The 24,921-nt window shown below is 43.6% G+C and overlaps 1 protein-coding gene across 1 annotated transcript in view; it reads left to right on the top strand.

Moving 5' to 3' along the window:
- The first annotated feature begins 2,285 nt into the window (after positions 1 to 2,285).
- Positions 2,286 to 24,921, top strand: part of ADTRP (androgen dependent TFPI regulating protein) — a 46,618-nt gene continuing 23,982 nt past the window's right edge. The window contains exons 1-3 of the mRNA XM_019543307.1: positions 2,286 to 2,487; positions 9,992 to 10,126; positions 11,707 to 11,808. Coding sequence (XP_019398852.1) covers positions 2,335 to 2,487; positions 9,992 to 10,126; positions 11,707 to 11,808 — 390 coding nt within the window. The 5' untranslated portion in view covers positions 2,286 to 2,334. The remainder of the gene's footprint in view (positions 2,488 to 9,991; positions 10,127 to 11,706; positions 11,809 to 24,921) is intronic.

The following is a 24,921-nucleotide window of genomic DNA, read 5'->3' as shown; positions in this document are numbered from 1 at the left end:
AAGCAGCAGAAGCGTATGCCATTCCATTTTAAAGTTAGGTTATAACAAATTCCTATGTGGAAAAATACATTTTATGGCACATGGAGTCCTATATTCCAGCCATTCCATAAATAAATCAATAATAAATATCTTTCCATGCCATATTTTAATTCTTATTCTTGTTCTCTTTCACCATGACAAGCTTGAAAAAGATACAATAGAGGGAAGAGTTTCTAATAGTTTTGCCCTGAGAGCCAAAAAAAAGTCAGGCAAAGGGAAACACAGAAAAGCAGGCAAATAAAACATTATCAATTGGGCTTCTAAAAAGTACTGCAAGTAACAAAGAGCATCCAAAAACAAGAAGTTCTAGTCTTTTTTCCTGCAAAAGAGTCCTGTCTTCTGACATCAAGGCATCCTAAGAAAGCCACTTAGAAAATTTTAGTAGAATGTAATGTGAAGCATGGCTTTTTCTGAGAGAGAGAAATAGCTGATCTGAATTGATTGCAAGAATGTCTGGGGACTCTGGATATGGATAGTCTAAATTAGGAAAGAAGTCAGGGCAACAGATGACTAGGAAGCATTTTGGTCCAGGCTATTTCTTAAAGAGACAAACTGCTCTCTGATTTCATATGAAGTCATGCTATGCTGAGCCTTCAGGCCCACATTAGAATAAACAGCAGATTGTAGAAGGATCCCTGGAGACTAAAAGACAAAGCCAAAAAGGAGTGTTCACTTAGTAGAGCCTGCTCAGTAGAGAATCTACCCTATTCCAAAGGGACTGCCTCTACAAATCAGAAGATACTCAGTCTCTATTGAGATTGCCAATGGTGGTGGTAGCTGGGATGCATGTTAGCAGAAGGTCACCATCCCAATGCCTTGCCTGTAGTACAAGCATTCAGATAGGGATTTACAGGTGACCAAGCCAAAGTAAGACAGTGACCAAACCATAGATTCATAGATCGTTAGGGGCTGGAAGGGACCTCGCATATCATCAGGTCCAGCCCCCCAGCTCTAGGCAGGAAGACAACTGAGGTCAAGTGACCCCAGCGAGATGACTGTTCAATCTCCTCTTGAAAAAAAAAAAAGTATGTTAAAAAAAATGTACAAGGAACTTGCTAAATGTCTAAACCTTTGCACTACAAAAGCTAAATTAGCAGACTGAGTATCTGTTGGGCAAGCAAATACTTGTAGGACAAGCAAGTGATTTTTAACTTACCTTTGTGCACATTCTCTCTCTCACACACACATACACACAATTTACTTGAATCCAAGATGAAGTCCTCCCCAGCCAAACATGGGCAGGGCAGGACCCTTGACTTGAATTTAAGTACTGGTGTACACACACACAGATCCACTTAAAGGCTCTGTATGTTTTTTTGTAGTAGCAGTTACAGTTGCTCAGAAATAGCGGGAGGGTGAGAGCAAAGCAATTTTCATGAGAATTTTTTTCAAACACAAGTTTAATTGGATATTTCAACCCACTCCCCCATTTTCTGTGTCATCTTTTCCTTCCCTCCTCACCTCAGTGTTTCCCATGCTGTAATGTCAGACAACAAGAGTCATTATCTGAAGGTGAACGTGATTAAATAAAGCAGCATCGAACAAGAATCTCAGTTAAGATATTGCTCATGTTATGTTACCTACAGCCTTTGCCCCTTCCTATCACAAACATTTTAAATGGCTTGAACTTTGTCAGACTTGTTATGACCATTCTAGCTATCGTTTCAAGTAACGTGGACTGACTAAACTTACTTAAGGAACACTTTTTTCTACTGAACTGTCAGGGCCTAGGGTTCTTTGGTTTGAAAAAATACTGTAATATTCACATACCAGTTCATCATTTTTCATCCCACTTGTAGCATATTAACAAAACTGTTTCTCTCCCCCTTAAAATCCATTATTATCCCATTATTCTTCTTTGTGCAAAGATCTCCAAAACAGGTTTATGGTCACGGCAAAAGCAATATGCAGGAAAAAGACAATCCTTTTTTTGTATTTTTAAAAATTGTCCAAACAAGGCACGACATTCATCTGTATAAAGTCTGTAACAGCTTCCTCGCTGTTTGCAAACCCACCAAAAATTTACATAACTGCAACTAATCTTCAATAATCTTGAGCAAGACAATTAAGAAAGGGAATAAGCCTATTTCCTGCTCTCCCCCAAGCTTATAAAGCGACAAAAAAAAAGAAGAAAAAGAAGCAAAGTCTACCCAGTGTTGCAATAGTCACTTAATGTGAATAAAGTGCGCTAACTTTCCGCTGATTGCAACTCTACTTCATTCCTATGCATGGCTACTGAACAGCAAAAGAAAAACTGTTTTTAGGGTCTGAATCTCACTTGTTCTCAGCTGAACCATGAAAACATCTACTCTTGCTGTGTACCACTGCTTTGCTTTGCTTTGGTATATGTTTTTAAGCTACTCAATCTTGCTCATAAGAGCAGAAGACCGGCCATCTGAAGTGTTCCTTTATGGTGCGCAATGGAAATATTTGACAGTCCTCAATCTGGTAAGCACGTAGTGTACAGTGGTACCAATATGTCTATTTGTCTGTCTGCCATCTGTGCCTAAAGACATATACAGCTGGTGTATTTGCTGCTTTCTTTAATGGTTTATATCCCAAAGGAACCTAATAGGTATCCATGTTCATGCTATAAGATTATTTGCAAGCTTATGCATAAAGATTATGTGATAAATTGCAACATTTCTAAGCTTTATGTACTGTTGGAATTGCCTCATCATTGAGACAGAGAGAGAAGTTAGTTGTAAGAAAGATAAAACAGAATGTATATATTAAGGACGCAGAATTTTGGTGAATGTTATCCAGGGGGATGGGATGATTACCAATTAGGCCCAAGAAATCCCCAAATATGCCCAATTTCAGCAGCATACTAGCAGAGCTTCTTATAGTCTTTCACCATATGTGAACAGAATTATCAAAAAGGGGAGTGGTAGTAAAAGTCCACCTGCTCTAGTCTTGAAGCTCATCAGACTACTGAGGTGACAGTCCTGTGTTTTCTCTAGCCAACGGCACATAGAAGAGCAATGTGTTTGGCATCATGTCTGGTTGCCTTTGACTCCCCGGCCCAAATGAGCAGGTACCTATTTACAACTAGGTTGGATTGTATCTACTACAAAATAAAGAAAGATTATGCAAAATCCAGTGAGAAAACTAGGTTTCAGAGCATGTACTTAATTAAAAAATAGTTTAGGAATTAAAAAAAAAATCTAGGGATAAGCGCCATGTCATTGCATGTTTTTTAAGTTCTACCAGTTGTTTTCTAGGTTTCCTAGAATTCCACTGTGAAATACTGACAATAATATACTTCAGTATCGCACAGTAATACTAACATTGCACACCTTACTACTCAAAATGAAACAGAAGACTTGCTGTTTAGAGAACAATGTTAGTTCTCAGTACGAGGAGTTAGGCTGTGAGAAGATAGTGGGTGTGGGAGGTCTCCAGGAGAAGATGAGGAGACTTATGAAGGGGATTCGAACAGAACTATTGGTTTGGTAGTACAGTCACTGCCAGCATGCTGGCTTGCTTTAAGGAAAGCAGGAAATGCATCCTCAGTCCTTTCATCTTGTCAGTGTTGCAGTAAATGGCATACAGAATTTGCATAGCAGTGGTCCTGGTCCTGCCTATGCTTTGCCTTTCTTTAAGCAGTTGGGCCACTGCATAATGGAGTTTTGTGGCATGCTGTGAAAACAGTCCTTAAACTGCAAGCCCTTCAGGGCAAGGATTGCCTCTTCTATGCCTGTACAACATTGAATTCAATGGGCCCTGCCCCTAACTGGAGTCTTTGGGGACTACCATAATAGAAATAAGTACTGCTACCAGTACCTCGAAGAAAATTAAAGTTGGACCCACCTCATCCTCTTGTAAAATTCCATCCAAGTTCGATCAGAGTCACACAGTCGTGTCATGGGATGACCCTCCCATACTTGCAAAACATGGGGCAGAATTTGGGAGGGCTCGGGGATATGCATTGCACACATTTGGCTCTTTTTATGTATTTTATTCAAAAATAGTTAATGAAAGCAAGCTCGACAGAGCTTGGACACAACTGACAACACCATAATTGCCAAGGATCAAATTCTGTACCATTTTAAAACAAAAAAGGCTTAAGAGAGAGTGGGAATTATAGTCCCTGAAGGTCAAAAAATAAAGTTCAAAGATTGCCCAAGCTCAATCAAAGAATTTTTCATTGGAAAACACTATTTTAATGGAAACACATTGCAGGAGAACGTATGGAATCCTTTGGAATGTTCTGCAGAAATCAGGCTAATTATCTAGCCAGCTTGCCTACCTTGCTGTTTTCCAGCAGCTATCTGGCTCATTGACTGTTCAGCTGACTGGCCAAGAGTTATTTAAAATTCCCTTTTTGTGTTTCTCAAAGATATCAGTTTTTTGAAAATCCGGTCTGTGGGAAATTTCATATTTTCAATGTCCTTTGCCAATTCAGAATTAAGGATATTAAGATGTGAATTTTTCATGACAGAAATTCCAGTTCACTTGCAGCTCTATCTTGAAGTATGCATTTGCTCTCCTTTTCGCAAGTACTCCACTTTTATTTTTCCTGTGTGATCTGCACAAGAAGGAATCTCCTGCTCTCATGTTAGTTCTCATCCACCTAGTTCCTGTTATTTGCAGCCAGAACCTCCCCAAGGAGGTAGAGTTGAATGGGAGAAAAAAGCCATAAGCATGCTTAGGATCACAGGTTTTCATTCATCAATTACTGAATGCATAGATCAAATAGATCAAGCATATTTTGTATACAAATCTGTAAATTCTGCTAAATACCTTGTCACAAGGACACAAAAAAGGAAGGAATGGATTTCTGTGCAGTACAAAAATATACAGAGGCCTGAATCAGTTAATAAAAAGTAGGGCTGAATGGACCTCCCCAGGTCATCTACTTCAACACGCTGCTCAAGGCAGGACCAGCCCTAAGTAAACCACCCCAGCCAAGGCTCCATCTAACCTGTTTTTGAAAGTTTCCAAGAAGAGAGATTCCATTTATTGCACATAATATTAGGTAAAAGTTGCTTTCCATATAAAGATAGGTTATTCCATTAAGAACATCACTAAACATCTGAAAATACATTTGTATCCCTCCCAGTTGTTTAGTACACTTTAATACTTCATTATTGAAATTACTTTGACCATCCTAAATATTCCAAATTCTATTTGTCTAAAATCAATCCAATACATATTGCACATTTTTCAAAATGTTGTGGTTTGAATATATACAAATGTACTAAAATTTTGATCATCCCACCTAACAGTCAGAGACATTCGATTTATACCACCTTAAAGAAAAAGCTGTCTTTTTTATGATTCTCAATCTGGGAAGTAAGTATATTCAGTTGGCCAAATGCTGCCTTTGAAAATGAACTATAGGCAGAAATAAATGGAAATACGTCCAGTCAAAAGATGCAAATTGTCTTTCCCACTGATGCTTTATTTTTCATCTGGTCTATCTGGCCAGACAAGTTAAAAAATAAAAAACAGGTCTTCCCTGCTAGTTTATAAGAATTTCTAAAACACTTATTATAGCACTAAATATGGCTATAGAAAGCAGTAGTATGTTTAGAAGACTTAGTCAATGGTTCCTCCTTCTCTCAGGGCTAATCATTAGTTTTCAGAATATGTCCAGTCTTAATTCCATTCTTGGAAGAATACTTTGTGGGATCTTTTAGATCTACAATTACCGGGTGTGTTGACCAATTTATGAATGTCCCACAGTTTCTGAAGGCTCACATCTGGAATTGAAAGTCAAGGTACATGTGTGATTGCTTTAGAAGCAGCAGGGAGGACTCAGTAATTAGCCTAGGTGCATTCCATTTTCCAGTTTAAAGTAGGTTTTACCCCATTTTACCGCCCCCCCCCCCCCAATTTGGGGAGATTGTACCCAATGGAAACTCCTTTTGCCAGGTGTTTGGATAGCCATGCCCCAGAGGTGCAGTCCCCAGGGTAACTGTGATAGCAGGATGACACTCCTGTACTCTACCGAAGGGGTAAAATTCAACCCAGTAAACCAATAAAGTTCTGCTTAAACCTTCAAAATAAGGTTCAACTGATTTAAGCAAGGGTGGACCTTGTGAGGGCCTTTAATGCACAGGCAAGAACCATCCAAGATGAGCAACACTACCAGAATTCTAAGTGTGGTAGCTGTTGGCTTTCTAAAACCTACAATGGCTCTCCCAACTTGTAAACAGATCATGCACATTTATTCCTAGCATAACTCTATCTCTCTTAAGCCACTTCCAATGATGTCATTAACGACCGTAACTGGTTATTTCTTCATTCCTAACTTAAAAGAAAAAGCTACAGCAGGCAGACCAAATTCAATTTTAAAGAACACGAATACAAAGACAATTAATTCAATAGAGGTACTTTGGCTTCACACCAAGTACTAAATTAAATATAAGGGTCAAGAGCCAAGGGGGAAATTTTTGTATGTCTCAAATATGGGATCCTTAGATGAAGTTCATGGAGGGGTGGGGGGGACAGGAGACGACTAGACAGACATATGGATATGCTTATGTACACACACACATACTCTTTCCATATGGAAGATATTATTGTTATCTCCTGTGAATGACAGGGAAAATTACTAGACTGAGAATTTGGATGTTTTGGGACCATCTGCTTCTTTTCCATCCAAATGTTTGTTTTAATTGATTTTGAAAAAGGTGGAGGGGGGCACACAAAGTATATCCCTGTCTCATGATTAATGCAGAGCTCATCATCGAAGAGATAATAATAGTCTCATCCTCTGGGAACCATGCCCCTCTCACATGGGGAATGCCTATAAGATGCTTTATAAGTGATTAGTCATCATGCATCACCAGTCTTTCACCAGCCTCATCCAACCACTTCACATTCTTTTTAAAGTAAAGAGAAAATACTTGATTGCTTGCTGTAGCTGACTGTGTAGACTGTAACTACCACAGGCTAAAAGGGCAAAAGCTCTTGTTCAAGGCTCTAAAAAAGGCTCACTCTTTTTTAGAGCCTTGACAAATGGCCCCAAACCAGCAAGCAAATGCTTAACTGAGCATGGGGAACAAGCAGGAGGAACTCACACTCCTGCTTGCAAACAAAGACTTCAACCTGGTTGGGTTAACAGAAGTCTGGTGGGACCCTACCCACAATTGGGCAGTAGGCATTGAGGGCTATAGGCTGTATAGATGAGATAGAGTAGGGAAAGGGTGTGTGTGGGGGGGGGTGGGCATTGCTCTCTATGCTAGGCAGAATACATATCTTCAATAGTTAAGATGGGATTGGAAGAGGGGCAAATTGAGGTACTGTGGGTCAGAAAACAAGGGGATTGGGGTGAAAGGGACTTGTAGTGGGGGTCTTTTACAGACTGCCACACCAGAAGAGATGAGCTAGACTTCGAATTCTCAAGGCAGCTCTCAGAGGCAGTACACTCAAGGGACATGGTTGTCATAGTGACCTAAACTACCCTGACATTTGCTCTGAGGAGCAATCAGCTAGATCTGCCCATTCATGTAGGTTCCTAACCAGCATACACGACTTTCATCTAACACAGGAGGTATATGGTCCCACTAGGGGAAATGCCTTACTGGACTTAGTGCATGCTACAGGGGATGATGACCTGGTGGGTGATCTGGAGATACAGGGTAACCTAGGGAAAAGCAACCACCAATTGTTAGAATTCACTGGCTGGCAAAAGGTGGGGAAAAGATAACTAGTAGGGCAGAAGTGCTAGACTTCAGAAAGGCTAACTTCAATGAGCTCGGGCTAAGATAAAAGGGCAACTACAAAAACAGATGTTTAAATGATTTTTCAGGGACATAAGCTCCCTAAAATAAGACTGCACTCAAGGGATGTCTACACTGGTGTGGTGCCACTGCCAAGAAAGCATCAAAAATAAGCCCCTGCCAACCTGCATCTGCTCCACATATTCCCAAGCTGAACCTGAGAGGGGGAGGATGCTCCCAGCACTCTCTAGATCCTAACACACAAACACCCCCAAGAGCAACCTCTGGGGGCACTCCCAGAAGACACTTCTATTAGACACCTAACAGGTCTTTGGATTCTGTCTCAGTGGCCTAAAGCGGGGCTTGGGGAGACTTCACTCCTCCATACTCTTGCCTAGGCATATAGATTGAAGGTCTCAGTGTGAAAGTCACTGTACAAGTGGATTTATCAGGCACCTGACTAGACCTCTTATGCATAGACCATGATCCAGAGGATTGACAGTTTCTGATTAAGTGAAATAGCTTCTGGCTCTTATTTAAAGTGCTCAACTTCTATAAGATAGACCTTAAAACCTATGGGGAAAGACTTAACACATTGAAATAATTTTTTGAGCATCCTAAACTTGAAAACTACCTTCTGTGTAATGGTAGGGATGTTAATTTTTAATGAAAACGGTATTGATAACCCTCTTGCCCTCTTTGGGAATCAGGATAATTTGGTAATTGAGTGAACGTGCCAGGCGTCAGCTGGTTTGGGTTCCATTTCTATATCTGCCATGTACGTGGTGTGACCCTGAATAAAGCATTTTAAGGAAACTGAGTCACACATGAGCTATAAAATAAGAACAACAATTATTCCCTACCTCCTCGGAGCGTTGCAAGGGTGTATTCAATAACATCTAACATGTTTTCATGCCACAAAGTACAAAGGTATTGAGAGTCTAATATATCTATTCTTCATCTCTGATTTTCAGTCTCCAGAGTTTTCTCAAAAGCAAAAGTGGAAGTTGACTGAGCTGATGTCCTATCCTCCTTTCTTACTCAGTTTTTTTGATAATGTAGCGTTTTCTAACACTAAAGTACTATCCTAATTCTGTCCCCTCCCAAACACCAGCCCCAAGATTTCCTGTGAACAGTCTGAAGTAACTAGTCTAACCTTAGCCATCTCTCACACACAACTCTAAATAAATAGCTATTTCAGACAGATCATGGCAAAAGAAGTCATTCTGAAAGTTATACAATATCTTTCCATTTCAACTGTGCCAGCTGGTTCAGCATGTGCAAAACACTAAATTTCCCAGCATCACATGGGGACAAACTCGTCTTAAAACGGTACGCCCCCAATAGTACCTCCCCCCCCCCAGGTACCTTAAGAGAGTTGCATTCTGATTGAATAGTGAATACAAGCTAGCAGACAAAGGGCAGAAAGCTTCTGACAGGCTCAGTCTGTATTCTCTGGCATATCCAAATTAGTATGGTGCACCAGGGAACACTAGCAGAGGTGACTAAATGATGAGAAAAGTTATTTTAGAAATGCAATTATTTGATGACCTGTGTAAGAGTATTCACAAATGCTGTTGTTTTTAATCAACTATATGATTTGAGAACATTCTGCAAATAACTGATTAGATGAATTGCGTATTCCAAAAAGAAAAAAAATCATTAATTACATTATTTGCCACAAGCAATTCAGCCACTGAGTCCTCACACAAAAAAGGGTTGTACCAAGTCAGCGAACACTTGCTCCTTCATCCTCCTGAATTCCACAGAAACAGGTTCAAAGCAGAACAGCTCTTTTCATAGTGCCCTCGCTGCCTTAACAGCCTTTTTCTTCAGGGTGCTTTGAACTGGCTACAGCCCTGAGATGAATTCTAACAAGTGCCCTCACCCAAGATGTACCAGGTTGTCTCACCCCTGTGAGAAGCCTTGCAATGTGGCTATGCAGGAAACAAATCTGGCTATTTGCAGTGTCGCCTTCTTCCATCACTCCACTGTGATGTTGAGGTATCTTCCAATGTGTCCTTCTTCCACTCCCAGTCTGAATCCTATCACACTTTCCTCCACAGTCCATTAACTGAGACATTGTTAAAATTCTCCCCTGAACTACTTTATTTAATCAATTTCAGTTAGCAAGGAAGATTTAGCCAAAAGCTATTTCCCTCGTGCTGACTTGTAGTTCACCAACAAAACAGCTCCCTGAAGAGCAAGAATTGAGTTCACTGAAGAACGTGCTAATTAAAACTGGATGAAGATTCCCTCATTAGCTGTAATTAATTTAGGTTTTTCAGGCTATTTTCTATGGGGTCTCCTTCCTGGCTGATGTGCTGAGGCTAATTAAGAAACTGCGAACTGTTAAGTACGTAATTTCCTGCAGAGACCTTCTCTTCAGTGTTGGGGCTTTCCCTGTGGCCACAGTAAGTAACTAATGTATATAATCATAATTGTGCATGCACACACTCACACATGCACACGAAACAGATAAATGAATCCGTATGAGCCACGCTGATGGTTGAATACCGACAATGTTCAGACATGCCAGTCCACAAGTCCCTTCCACAACCTGGACAATGTCAAAACAGATCCATCACATTCAGAGAGTCAGGCACAGGCATTGTATTACTCTTATTTCCTACAGAGCCGTTGACATTTTATACTGAAGCATTCTTTTTTAAAGGGCAGTGCAGGCCTTAAGAGCATGGGAAGGACCTTAAAAGACATCAAATCTTCACATTCCCTTCCCCATCTGGCAAATTAACCTAAAATGTAGAAGAGAATCAGCGTTAAATGACATTATTTTATAACAACTTACAGCAGATCCATTCTGGATTGTTTGCTCACATCCAGTCAGTTAGTCTACCAAAAGATTCTGCATATTATAGGCCAGATTGTAATCAATGACACGCTCACAAGAGTAAGTACTACATAGCTTGAGTGACGGGTGCAGAACCTGACCCTATCACAGCTGAGCTCAGAGACCACTCCTGTGACTGCGGCACTGGAACATTGCTGAGCTTCTCAGTTACTAGCCAGTCTCTTGAGTACTGGCACCTTACCACACTGCCGTCACATCTTCCATACTTTCTGGGTTTATTGGCACAAAGGGGCTGCACACAAGTATACATGTAGGTTATAAACAAACACGTGCTCAGAATTGGCAACCACTTCCCCAACCTTTTGTGCCCATGGTTCCACAATATGGACAGCTTGTATTCAAACCTAAATGCAAACCAAGAAAGCACAAATGAGCTTTCAGGTATTGTTAGCTGATATTGCAGTTTGTGTCCCCAGTAAATCCTCCTATTGTAAATCCTACCATATTGATGGGATGCCCAAGATGCAGCTTCCTTGTGTAGCAGCAGCTTAGGAATGAATTTTTTGGACTTTAAAGACAGGGCAAGATTTAAATGATCCACCTGTCTTGCTCGTATCTCCTTTTAACTTGTATGGAGCAGAGTATGTTGCTTAGCTTAATAGCCTAGAGATTTGAGATCAGACAAAACTCCACAGGCAAAATATTATAGTTACGTATTCCTGGGAAATTCCGGAGTTAGCAGGTTATACCTTAAAGGAAGGGTTTCTTATATAGATGCCAAAGCAGACTGTCTTGTGGCAAGTCCTCTTGCTTACAGTTTTGTAGCAGTTATGCCAGGGGTGGCCAACCTAAAGCACGTGTGCCACAAATGGTATGGGCAGCCTCTGTGTGTGGCACATAGCTGACCACACAGGGGACAGGCAGCACCATGGCGGATAAGGCAGGGGGCAGAAAGAGCAGCAGCAGATCACGCAGGGAGCAGAAAACAGAACAGCAGATTAGACAGAGGAAGGGGATCGGAATGGCACTCATGGAGGGTACAGGGCTTAATTTGTGGCACACCTGCCAAAAAGGTTGGCCCCTGCTAATGTATTCTAACTGACAGTCTCACATTTTTCACATATGAGCTATTTTTCCATTTCTTCTGAAAAACAAGCAAAACCAAGTGTTCTTCTGTTCCAGTTTGTGTTTATATCCTTCTGGACGTTGTATACTTACAACAGAGAGCTGGTTTACCCCAAGAGCCTCGATGGGATCATACCAATGTGGTTAAATCATGCAGTGGTGAGTGCAAAACCTGACTATTGCATAAAACAACAGACTTTGCAATGAATGTTCCACTGCTGCATTATTTGTCTTTCCAAAAGGGTTTCACACCTTTCTTCTTGTGTTCATGTGTGTTGCTATTTAAAGTCCATGTTGAATTATATGGATGCATTAGCTAAAATTGGCTAAAGATGCCTGTTAGCCTGGAGGGAATGTCAGTGAATCATTACTTGTCAAACCTCTTAAGTCAATGAAAAGGTGTAAGCATAAAAACAAAAAACAAAAACAAACACACACACACACACACTTTTCTCCATTACTGCAGTCAAGACAGAAATTGTTCTGTAAACAGAATGTTATGAAATACAAAATGGTGGAGAATACAGCTGGTGCCTGGTAATTTTTAAAAGAGGTGAAAAAACCAAAGAATATCTGACAGCTCAACAGCTAATAAGCTAATGTGTGCACGGCATTGAATAACTGAATTGAAATGACTGTTTACAGATTTCTATAAATATATTCCAGATTTCTCCTTCAATTGCCCTAGCTGTTTTCATGATGTGTTGAATAATCACATACTTCTCATCAGTCAAGTGTAAGGATGCTGACAGTAACATGGAAACCGTGGGTGGGTAGTAAGGTCATGGTAGCCTCCTGGGGCTGAGGAGGAAGGGGGAGGAAGGGGAGAGGTTCAATGCTAGATGGAAATCAGAGGAGCCAAAAAGTATGAAATAATCATACAGAAGTCTCAGCCTTGTTCTCTCAAGAATTCAGTTTCTTAACATTTTTCCAGCTCAATATTTTGTAACATACTGCAGTGCTTTTGAAGCAACAGGGGAAAAAAAATCACAGAATTTCTGACTGAGAACACTTGTTACATTTTTTAAGCAGCTGCTTTATGCACATGTATCTTTACAGAAACACGTACATCTGCAGGACGCACATATAAACCACGTACGCACTAGTGATCTCCATGTCATAAACATGACAGATAACAGTCAGCGCGTACTTCTGATCGTATCACCTGCTCTCCGACCACTAATCCATCCCACCGGGGCTGCTTCTAACATTCCAAACCTCTGAGCAGATGCAAACAATCATCATTAAAAACAAGTTAACCTCATCTACAGGGAAAAAAAGGATTCCTTTTCTCCACAACATTGCATTGGTCTCAATTTCAAGATTCTGGATCAGCAACAGGTCTAGTTTAATATTTACATCAGTGCTACAGTCTTTTTGGTGGGGGAGGGGAATCCCAGTGCACTGCTGAAAATCTGCCAGTGGAACTCCCTTGTTTATGGCCTTGACAGAATGAGACACCAGTACAAGAAATGGAAAAAAAAACTTCTGCAGAAATGTCTAAGATTTACTCATTAACATTTCTTCTGTCTTCTTGCCATAAACTAACTTTAATTTAAAAAACTAAAAAAGGAACTCTCTCCACTCCCACCCTCATAAACATTGCTGACTACTTTTAAAGTGGAAAATAAGATGGTTCCAAAATTTCCTAACCTTTTTCCTGGTGAAGAATGCTATGCATATGAAAGCTTGTCTGACTTTATCCCAACTATCCAGTTGGTCCAATAAAAGATAATCACCTGCAGAATTCATTGCTGCTCGCAAAACTTTTTTTCAGAATTATTTTGAAATGAGACACATGTTTCAACTGGCCCTTTCCTGCAAACAGTTGCTGGGTTTGCTGAATCAGCATTTCGCAAGGAACGCTTACTGTCAAACAACAACATTATGAACAGCCACTTTAGAAGATGCTCATATTTCAGGAAGCATATTCCACTTACATCACTGTGACTGACCAACTTCTCAGCAACAGACTATAACAGTAGTCTGTATATATCAGACACATTTAGTTTTATAGTGTCCTGGGACATTTGTAAGACAAAGGTCATACCTTCAGCCTACTGTGAATGACCATGCTCAGCTTTTAGCATTGCATAAATGATTAATACTGCTATTACATCCTTCAGTGTGTGGGGTGAGTGGGTGGGGGAAGGTTTCTTTCCAGTAAATGTAGGATGTAAAATGTCTGCTACTGGTGAAATAAGAGCCAAAAGCAAAACAAAGCAGTGTCACTGAAGGAAAATATTTAATCATTCTATGTCCTGTCAGCATGTATATAACGTTTTTAGGCTTTAAATACTGACAAAAACATTTCTTTCTTCTGATCTGAGATATCCACTGTCATTGCTAGGGGAGTCAGGTGACAGCACTTTAAAGCCACATGCAGACATTCCTGGGACCCGATCAACAATCACACACTTGTTTTAAGTAGCTTTATTGTAGACCAGGTCCCACTTCTGCACATGTTGACCAGTGCCAGGAGCCGTTCTAGGAACACAATCCCAGCAAGTCAGGATTGGGGGAGAGGTGGGTGGGACTAGCAGGGGGGGCTAGTGGGTTGGGGTGCTTTGTCCTGGGGTGGAGGGAGGAATCAGAGGACTAAACTTGAGGGTACGGTGGGAATAAGAAAACTGCAGTCCGGTGCTGGTCTCCAAAACGGTGCACACATGTTTGGTGGGCCACATGCAGATATTCCCAGCACCTGATTTACAATCATGCATCTTACCATAAGCCACTTAGCTACAGAGTGCACGTTTGTTGGTACTGGGAGCTGCCCTGGGATTTCAGTGCAACTCAGTTATGATGGGGTGGTGTGGGGTGGGAGAGGCTAAGTCTGCAGGGAGGGGTATCTGTTCAGGAGTGGCAGGCCAGGGGCTTAAAAATAGCCTGGTCAGGGTGAGGGCAGGGGATAGGAAAAGTAGAGGCCCGGGGCTGGGGTGAGCAGATGGGATTTCCCAGTCCCAGGGCTGCGCTCAGAATCTGTACAAATGTTCGGTAGGCTTGGCTAACCTGTGCCCGATCTAACTTACTGCACCTCTCAGCTAATTAAGGCTGACCATTCCCCACCCCCAACCTCCCAATCTAACCTCCCCAAATGCACCTCCCACATTGGCACTTAGATCAACCTAAGTATAAGGTCTGCACATGGCTGAACCTTATGGTCATGGCAGTGTAACATCTGCACCTACCCTAAAAGTCAATTGCCAGGAAAAAGACTGCAGATTTCCTCCCCATTTGAATAACATTCTTCTTCACAGTTCTCAGGTTAGAGAAGTTTCATACCAACTGTAATGTGATAATATCTGGCTGGCCATGGCAAAAAGCTGTTGGTTTTGTGTGCTGGTGGGGGTTGTGGGCTTGTTGGTGACATTTACAGTGTGAATAGTCTTAATTATATAAATTAGGGACTGTCTGGGTCTAACTGTACACAGGGAAGTCAAACTGTTAGCTAACTAAACAGTTTGTCTGGAAGAAACACATACAAGATGCCTTGGGAATATGAAGCTTCTTGAGTTGGCAACTTAGCTTTAAATCTTCACTGTGCCAATCAAGGTGCCCCCTCCCATTGCTTCTGGTTCCTCGGGGTGTTGTCATTTTGTGTAATCAGCAACAGAATGTCTGACTGAAGCCTTCAGCTGTTTTTCCTGTGAACTTAGTCTCTGAGTGGGACAATTACCAAAGAAGAGGGGACAGTTATGATTTTCTTTTTTTCTTTTTTTAGTAATCAGAACATGCAGACACCAAGACACTGTTTTGATACTCAAACAGCTCCTTTCAGCTAGGCAGGCCCTACAGGAATTACGCTTTTGCCAGGGTTTTCAAAGCCTCACAAAGGAAATTTTAGTTGTAAAAATAAAGATTTGGATTTAGGATCCCCAATTAGCATTTAGAGGTAGATAGTCTCAGACACCAGGATGCTTTCTACTCTTGGCTCTCCAGAGTTTTGTGGAAGTCATTTTGTGCCTCAACTTCCCCATCTGCCTACCTCTACAACAAGCTTACACATCTATGGATGTAGACTACTGCCTAAGTCATAATCCTAGTCAAAACTGCTTTAATGTTACTAAACCAGAGTTCTTGGGTGGAAGAATAAATGTCATTTTGGCTAAATCTTTAACCTGAAATTGTTTATTTCTTCCTTGGTCATCTACTTTCAAAGTATATCTTGACACTTTCCAAAAAAGCCATTATCAGCTGCATAGAGTTTAGACTGGACCATAGGCATGCATTATTTATTTAACTGGCAATTGAGAAGAACATTAGATTTCTAAGGGGCTGACAGCACCGACTATTACACAAAACAAACAAGATAATGGGGGGTCATAAGTAGTGTGACCATATGCCCCAGTTTGGCAGGGACAGTCCTAGATTTTGTAAGATGGTCCCGGGCAGTTGGTGAAAACTGAAACAAAAGTCCTGGAATTGCAGGGGTGCTGGGCACAATCTGGTGGGGAGGCAGAGTGGCATGGTGCACCAGGCAGTCTCCACCGCCCCACTGAACTGTGCCCTGTGCCCCTGCCCACCTGCCTGGGACTTTGGGGATGGGGGTTGAGCAGGGTCCTGGATTTCTGTAAAATTATATGGTCACCCTAGTCATAAGAGATCACCAAAACAAATTAATGTGTAAGAGAATAAATTAAATATGTAGCTGTGCATTGAGCTGCATTCATGACAACTCCTTGGGAAAACAGTTTTTCTCCTCCTTCTAGGTTGCAAAAGTATGGTCTTTTCCAAGTTTACTAGGTGCATTTTACTTCTGTAAATGACAGGTAGTTTTCAGTTTAATCATCTCCTCTCCTAGCTTTAGGATATATAGATGGTAGTACCGATAAGCTTTTACAACTAGCCAAACTACATTATGCCTGGCACTTTAGGAATCCATAGTAAGAGATAGTTTGTATTGAAGGATTCACAAACTAAACCTTTAGGCTAAGTACAGACATTCAAAAAGCCCAAGCCTGAATTGATTCAATCTTTGCAGGTTAATCTAACCTGCATAGATTGAACCGATTTGCAAGCAAATAGACATTCACTTTTGATTCCAGAAATGCAGGCACATGCCTGCAGTGGCCCAGGCTAGAAGCCAGGGGGTGCTAGAGTGAGCCCTACCTTCCCCTCTGCAATGGCGGAGGGAAGCTGAGCTGGGGAGGTGGGGGCATGGCCAGGCCCCGGCAGGAGACCTAACTGGGGAGAAGTTTAAACCCCCATGTTGGCCTTCAGGGACCCCAGCCCTGCTGTGCCTGGAGTGGGAGAGGAGAAGCAGCCCTTGCTAGGCTTTTGGACAGGGGGCAAGGAGCATAGCCAGACCCCAGCCAACAGCTGGCACTGAACAGTAAGAGTAGAGGCAGGCCAGCCCTGCCCCCACCAGCCCATGGTGGGGGAGGAAATGGGGGGAGAAGGATAGCCTGGTGCAGCAGTTCCCTGATTGGCCAGCCCAGCCTGGGCATGGGGAGCCAGAAACACAGTTTTTTCCCCACAGTGGGGCCCAGTGCCTTGACCCTCCAGCCCTGAGCTCAAGGCAGCGCTGCACAGGGCATCCCTCCCCATCCCTATGGTGGGGGAAGAGGGGGTGAGCCCTCCATGACAGCCTGGCCCAGCCTCTGAGGCAGCACCACACAAGCACCATGCAGGCACAGCCTGGGTGTGGGGAGCTGGGAGCAAACCAGGCCAGGCTGGGCTGTTGGGGCAGGGCGTTTCCCAGCCGGCTGCAAGTCCATGGCAGCCTGGCCCAGCGCACCTGGTCAGTGGCTGACTGGGCAGCAGTACAGAGCCAATATCACTGCAGCTGCAGGTGGGTACTTTAGCAGCTGGACTGGCCACACGGGATGTACCTACAGCTGCCCGGGCTGGCTTGGAGGCATCAGTGGGCCCGGAGCCTGGCAGCCGCCCACCATGGGGGCTTGTGTGCCCACAGCCACCACTGATGCACCCCGTACATGGTGCTTGTGAAGAGCAAGCACCCTGCAGAGGGCACAGCAGAGGCAGCTGCAGGAACACAAGCCACCACAGGGGGTGGCTGCCAGGCTCTGGGTCCACTGGTGCCTCTGAACCAGCCCAGGCAGCCACGGGCATGCTCCATGTTGCCAGTATGGCTGCCAAGGCACCCACCTGCAGCTGCAGCAGCATTACCTCCACCTGCGTGTGCTGTGCTGTGCTGGGCTGGGCTGTCACAGAGCCACAGCTGGCTGGGAAGGGCTTCACTCCTATGGGCCAGCCCAGCCTAGTTTGCTCCCAGCTCCCTGCACCCAGGCTGGACCAGGCTAGGCTGTCAGAGAGCCACAGAATCAGCATCACACAGAGTCTGGCCTGGCCTGGGTGCAGAGAGCCAGGAGCAAACTGGGATGGCTGGGCCATGGGGGCAGAGCCCTTCCCAGCCAGCTGCAGCTCCACGATAGCCTGGCCCAGCCTGGGCATGGGGAGCAATCCAGCTCCCACAGCCCCAGCTGGCTGGGAAGGGCCCTGGCTCCCACAGCCCAGCCCCTGCTGGCCCCTCCACACCAACCCTCAGTAGTGCCTATGGGCCGACCCAACTCAGCTCCTCTGCCCCAGCCCCAGCCCCAGCCCCAGGTGAGGCAGGTGGATGGCAAGACCGCGCCAGTTGATACCTGGCCATGCACCTACCCCTGCTGCTGTAGTGGTGCAAAAGGGGAGGGGATGACCTGGGGCTCAGGCCAGGCAGTCCCCCAGTAGGCGAGGGGAGGGAGTGAGAAATAAACCCTCTGCCTGCCCACTTTGTGTTAGGGGGCCATGCCAACTGGTGTCTGGCCATGCCCCCACCCTGGCTAGAGAGCAGAGGGGCAAGGCCACCCCTGCTGTCTCAAGCAGAGAGCACAGCCCAGCCCTGCCCAGAGCTGAAAAGCATGCTGGGATGCTGGGGGACTCCGGTTTAACATAAACCAGAAAGAGGTCTCGGACAGAAATTCCATAAACCGGTTTGACGCAAATCAGTTAAGTCTGATACTACATTCAGTCAGATTTATCTCAAACCAGTTTTAGCCATTTGGAAACTAGTTTATGTGCACTGAACTACTGTTCTGTTACAGGTTTAAACCAATTTATAATCACTTAAACCAGCATGCTTTTCATCTCTGGGCTGGGCTGGGCTGGGCTGGGCTGCCTGTTTCAGACAGCACAGCTGGCCTCGCCCCTCTGCTCGCTAGCCAAAGGAAGAGCAGGACGTGGCCAGACATTGGCAGGCATGGCTCCCTAACACAAAGGGAGCAGGAAGCGAGCTTATTCCCCCTTCCCTTCCTCCCCTCTCCCACCAGGGGACCATAGTTGGGGTCTGCCTGGCCAGGGTGTAGTAGCCCCTGTCAGGGCCCCCCCATGCAAGCTGAAGCAAATAGGGAGAGGAAGGGAGATTCAATCTCCCCCTCCATCCCCTGTCCCACTGGCAGCACAGGTCCATGACCAGGGCGGAGCAGCCTGCCATCCATTCTTCCCACCCTGCCTCCCCACTCCCGTGACAGGGGAGGGAGTGTGACTAGAGCTGGCCAGCATGGCCCCATCATCTGCCTGCCTCGCCAGAGCTGGGGCTGAGCCGGGTGACACTGCTGAGTGAAGGTGGAGGGGTCAGCTGGGGCTGTACTGCAGGGGCCAGGCCCTTCCCAGCGGGCTGCAGCTTGGGCAGGGGCTGCTCCCAGCTCCCCATTCCCAGGGCAGGTGGGGCTGCCATGAGGCCGCAGGCAGCTGTACAGGGCCCTACCCAGTGGCTGCAGCTCTGTAACAGCCTGGCCTAGCAGCATGGGCACAGGCTGGCCAGGTAGTGGGCTGCCCAGGTGACTCAGAGGCACTGATGGGTCCCAAGCTTGGCAGCCACCTGCAGCCCCTGCCACCACACCTCCTGCCCTGTGCAGCATCCAGCAGCTTCAGCCACATCAAAGGCTGCTGGCTGACCTGGGACAGGCAGGCTGTTCTGCTCCCCTCACCTGCAGCTGCCACAGCTACGCCATACCACTCCGGGTGGGCAAGAGGACCTTCAGTCCAGTGACTTCTGCTCAGTGCACAGAGTGCTATGAGTGGATAGCAGGGCCATGCCAGTCAGCTCTGGCCAGGACCCCCGCTGCCGGAGCAGGAGGCAAAGCTGGGCAGACCCGAGCTGATGTCCTATTCCCACCTAGAGATGGGGGAGTTTAATTCCCCCTGTACCACCCTTTGCTTGAGGCACCGCCCTACCTGGTGTTTGGCCTCAGGGACAAGCCTAGTAAGGGCTGCTTCCCTCTCCTCCTCCAGGCACACCCTGGCTGGGGTCCCCAAAGGCCAGGGTGGGGGTTTAAACCCCTCTGCAATCATACTTAATCCCTGCCAGGGGCCTGGCCATGCCCTGGTCAGCTTCCCTGCAGCCTTGCTAGTACTGCCAAAGACAAGGGAGGGCTGCTCTAGCGCACCTCATCTTCTAGCCTGAGCCACTTCAAGCATGTGACTGCATCTCCTAAATGTCTATTCACTTACAAATTGGTTCAATCTTTGCAGGTTAGATGAACCTGTAAAGATTGAATCAATTCAGGCTCCGGCTTTTTCAAAGTCTATCCCTAGCTCTAGGACAGTGTTTCTCAACTGGTGTGCCATCAGGCAAGTCCAGGTGTGCCGTGACATTTTGGGCTGGAGCCACACCCCCTGCCTGGCTAGAGCCCCACCTCCCACCTGCTGCTGCCGGGAAGCCCCTCCCGTCGGCTTCTGGCTGGCCGCACCCCCCACCCCTGGTCGGTGTCCAGCTGGCTGTGCACCACCACCCCCTTCCCTCCCGCCCCACGTCCAGTGTGCTGCAGTTCTTTTTTATTTAGGTAAGTGTACAATGGGGGAAAAAAGGTTGGGATTGCTGCTCCAGGGCATACACAGAGGCATTTTCAACTACACCTCAAATCATCTCAAAGCATTTTCCCTGTGCTTGTATCAACTACTTAATAGCTCTTTAAACCTGCAAAAAGAAAAGCAGTTCCATTTGCTCCCATTTCACACAGCCTTGGTTCTAAACCTTCTGGCAGCTATAGATACTTATAGGCTTTCCCTTATATTCATTTTTTGGAAAAAAAGAAAAACCAGTGTAAGGTTTATGATGCATTAAACTAAGCACCATGCACATTTAGTGCTACAATGCTTTGTTTTTTTCCCCCAGTACTGCATATGTTTTTCTGGCATTTCCATTTCTGCTGGCAGAGCCTCATTTCCTCACAGAGAATACATGCATTTCATTGAAGATTGGTCAGGCATTGAATCCTCCCTGACTTCTGTTATTCCAGAATACACAGGTGCAACCTCCCTAACCCACCCCTTGAAAAGAAATTCCATGTTGTAAGTCTGCCTGATTTCAGCCTCATGTCGGCTTTCACCTGCAATACAAGCTTCAATCCTCTTATCTAAGTTCAGAGCAAAACAAAAAGCAAAAATCCCTACTACTATTTTGGCTCCAGTCACCATGCAAAAAATCTTTTCACAATAAGCAGTAAGTTGTTCAATAAAGTACTGGTTATGAGAAATGCACAAAGCCAAAAAAAGCATGTGCCACCTTAGAGCAACTCATCTTAGACACCAGCATGCATTTGCTCACACAGTTTCTGTGATGATACATTGTATTCATGGTAATCATGCTCAAAAATTATATGTGCATTTTAGGAAATATGGGACCACTTGGCTTCTCTTTCAAGTTGAACATCCCAGGACCTGAAAAACAAAGTTACTTTTGTGACATGGCAGTCATGGAATTGTAGAAAAATAAGGCTAGAAGGGACCTAAGGAGGTCATCCAGCCCCACCCATCCTCAAGGCAGCATCAGCCTTGTCTAGCGATCTCGTCTAAATGAAAAGGCTAAGCCTTTTTTCGTTTTATACACACACACAAGTTTAAACTAAATGGTAATTCTTCAATCTTATTCACACCTGCTTAATTAAGAGAACCCACTGCATCACTAGCTCTAAAAATAAGACTGTTTTTAAACGCAGTTTTGTTTTTCTGGAAATGCACTGCTACTCCAGAATGTTAAGAAAAGGAATAAGTAACGTTGAGAACTGAACTGTTTATAAAACAAAGTATTTTAACTAATGCGCTTTGATATTTAAAAATAAATTTAAAACTATAAAAAGAAAATGAACTATGAAGTTTAATACCAAAATCAGCAAAGAAGGGAAAGCAGAAGAAGTAGTAGTATAGATTATAGAGTAAAACTGCAAAGGAGAAAATTGAGGGAAGACAACAACATAGCAGAATAAATCAAATGAGGTAACTTGTTCCTACAAGAAGCCAAGAATAGAGAGAACACAAGGATGGAGGAAAAAGTGGGAGGGATAGTAAAACTATGCAACAGTGATGATGCTTGGAAACTATGTAATATCCTTATGCCAGGCTATCCAGAGGTGCAATTTTTTTTAATTAAAGCCACATGCACATATACACAAAGTCCAGCATTTGGTTGCAGTAACTAGAGACAGCCACCCTATTATTTACGCAACTTGGGGTCCTGATCAAGTAGGGTACAGAAACAGATGCTTAATCTGCAGCATAGGTCTACTCCCAGTGACATCAGTAGGGCTATTCAAGCACACACTTAACTTCAAAAACCGAACACTTTGCTGGAGAGTTGTCTGAATCCTCACCTACCATCATTCATCACCATAGGCAAATTTTACTTCTGCTTAGGGACCATTTTCAAAGACAGAACTAACATAATAAAATATTAGATAAAATAGACAACCTATTTGAAAACACATATATATTTACCAAGTACTGCACATTCTTAGTATGTAAAAAGATGTACAGAAAGGATATTTTAGTCTTGTTTAGCTTGTGCTCACTAAATGCATCCCCAATAACGATAGAAGCCATGGGGAAAGAGACAAACCCTTGATTTAAGAATACTAAGAACATGTCACAGCTTAACTATTTTGAGCTGGAGATGAATTGGCACACCAGTATTTCAGATTTCATACTCTGAAAACTGGTTCATTTCAGGATAAGCAGATTTGCTTTGACTATTATTTATGTTTGATTCCATTATTTTTATTGCAGTTTAAGGCTCACTTCAGTTTGTCATGGGTGAACATAAAAGGCAAACCCATGCTGGTTCGAGCAGTTGAGTCACAGTACAAGAGAAAAAGAGGTAAACTTTATCAACATTATGCCCTTATCTGTGTTTCCAAAAACTTTTTTCCTCTGACAAAACATCTTAGCCAACTTGATGAAGCACAGCATTTAGTTTTTGACACTTTTAGTTTCAAGATACTGTACAAATACAGAAGTTTCCCTTCTCTCAAAAATGTTTCTGCCCTAACAAAATTGGTAAGCTCAGCAAGCAAAGTTATTTAAATATATGGATAAATAAAGTAAAATACAATACAATACAATACAATACAATAAAAAGCAAAAAAGGAAAACAATTTCTTAGCAAGGGATGAATGAATGGAGCTTATTCAACTCATTAAGATATATTACTATATACTGCTACTGTTTTAGCCCAATGATTTTTTTTAAACCTTGGAATGAAGTAATTTTCCTCCTTCTGTGATAATTATTTTTTGTGGATTTCACTGTTTACAAGTGAAACTGAGAAACTGTTAATTGAAATAAAGAATGAGTCATTGTTTCCCCCAGTTTTTGCCAACATTCTGATTTGTGTCAATCCAGACTTAATTATTAGAGTTTCTTTTATTCCAGAAGCATAACAGGTTATATAAACTTTGGCCCCAGACAAAGATTACATGGATTTAAAGAAATTAAACAATTAAGTGATTAAAAATACACAATTAAAATTGGGCTTGACTGTCTTTAATGAATCATAGAGTTTGGGGACTCGGCTATTAGAAATAGCTAGAATGAGAAAAGACTTTTATCCTCCCCCACCCCCCCAACAAAAATGTGAAAAGTCTTTAAAGGCATTTCAAGTAGTCTTATCAACCATGGTATATGGTCCATCACTAAAGTCAGGTTTCTATCTGGCATCCTAGTTAATTCATTTGGAAAGCTAATTGAGTGCCATTGACAAAGGGCACAGTTTTCAATAGGTGGCCAACCATGCATTCCACTGATATTTGCTGTACAAATACAGAGCATGGAAAACTTATTTACTCTTGTAAACATATTCCATAGGACTGCCATTGTAAATAGCTGCCATTGGAGGAAACAAACTGCATGTAGTGCTGATAAATAAACATATGCAATTACTTGCAAACTTTAGGATAACAAAATCGTGATGAAGACTCCCTCTTTTTGACTCGATTGGTTTTTGAGTTGTAAGTGGATCAGCGATGCATATGCTCACTGTGGAAAGGATGTGTACAGTGACCACTCTGGATCAGGAGGAAAAGATCAGGTCCACTAAATCACACACCTACACACGGAGTCAAAATGTAAACCTGGGAGAGGAACACTTACCTGTTCTATTGGTCCTGTATAGAAATGTTCCACTAATATATGAGGCGTTACCTACAGTTACAACAATTATATTTCTAAGATAAAAAAGGGGGTAACTTGTGTAGTAATGTGTTTTTAGAATCATGAATTATTCTGAAAACAGAGCGCACTTTTATTAATACGTGTGCTAATGTCACCTAGGGCTCTTGTACCTGTATTTGGCATTTAGTTGCTAAAAATATTCCTGGTTTAATTTTTCTTTCTTAATTTAAGACGGCTAAATAAGTAACGTGGACACGATTTACCACGTAAGGGCTTATTACACTATGACTAGTAAAAAGCGCTAGAGGGCATGTCAGAACAATTTTACCCTCACGCCCTTTCAGTCATACCTTACTGCCAGGTGGTGCTCTAAGACAAGAAACACCCAGCTGCAGCACTTCTGCCACTCTCTTTTCCTGGGTGCAAGTTGCATAGGGCGCTCAAAGAGCTGAGGTGCAAAATCTTTCAATGCAAAGCTAATCTCCAAGCATGGAGCACTTGGGCACTTTTTTTGGCACCAAAACTTTCTGTGCAAAGCCCCACAGGGCTTCTCAAGTGTACACATCTCCCAAGGCTGGGTGAAGGAGGGGAGGCACCCTTCAGGCAGCATGCTTTTTCCACAGGAAGCTGGGTACCCTTCGGGCTACCCCCAAGTGTGCTCAGAACATTGCCTCTGCCCTGGCTCTGGGGTCCCAAAGGGCATCATTCCTTGCCCTAACCCAGTCCCCCTCACTTTTCCTTGATGCAAGTTGCATGGGGCACTTGGGAGCTTTTTCCTGGCCTCAAACCTTCCCATGCAAAGCTCTGCATGTTTTGGGGCAAAATTTTCATGTGCTTACCAGGCAAGCGCGAGACTGGTTTTTTGGGTTTTTTTACACCAGAATGAGG

Source organism: Crocodylus porosus, unplaced genomic scaffold (assembly GCF_001723895.1).
Source record: "Crocodylus porosus isolate Cpor-Errol unplaced genomic scaffold, CroPor_comp1, whole genome shotgun sequence".
Taxonomy (NCBI): domain Eukaryota; kingdom Metazoa; phylum Chordata; order Crocodylia; family Crocodylidae; genus Crocodylus; species Crocodylus porosus.
This window is presented reverse-complemented; position numbering and strand designations above follow the sequence as displayed.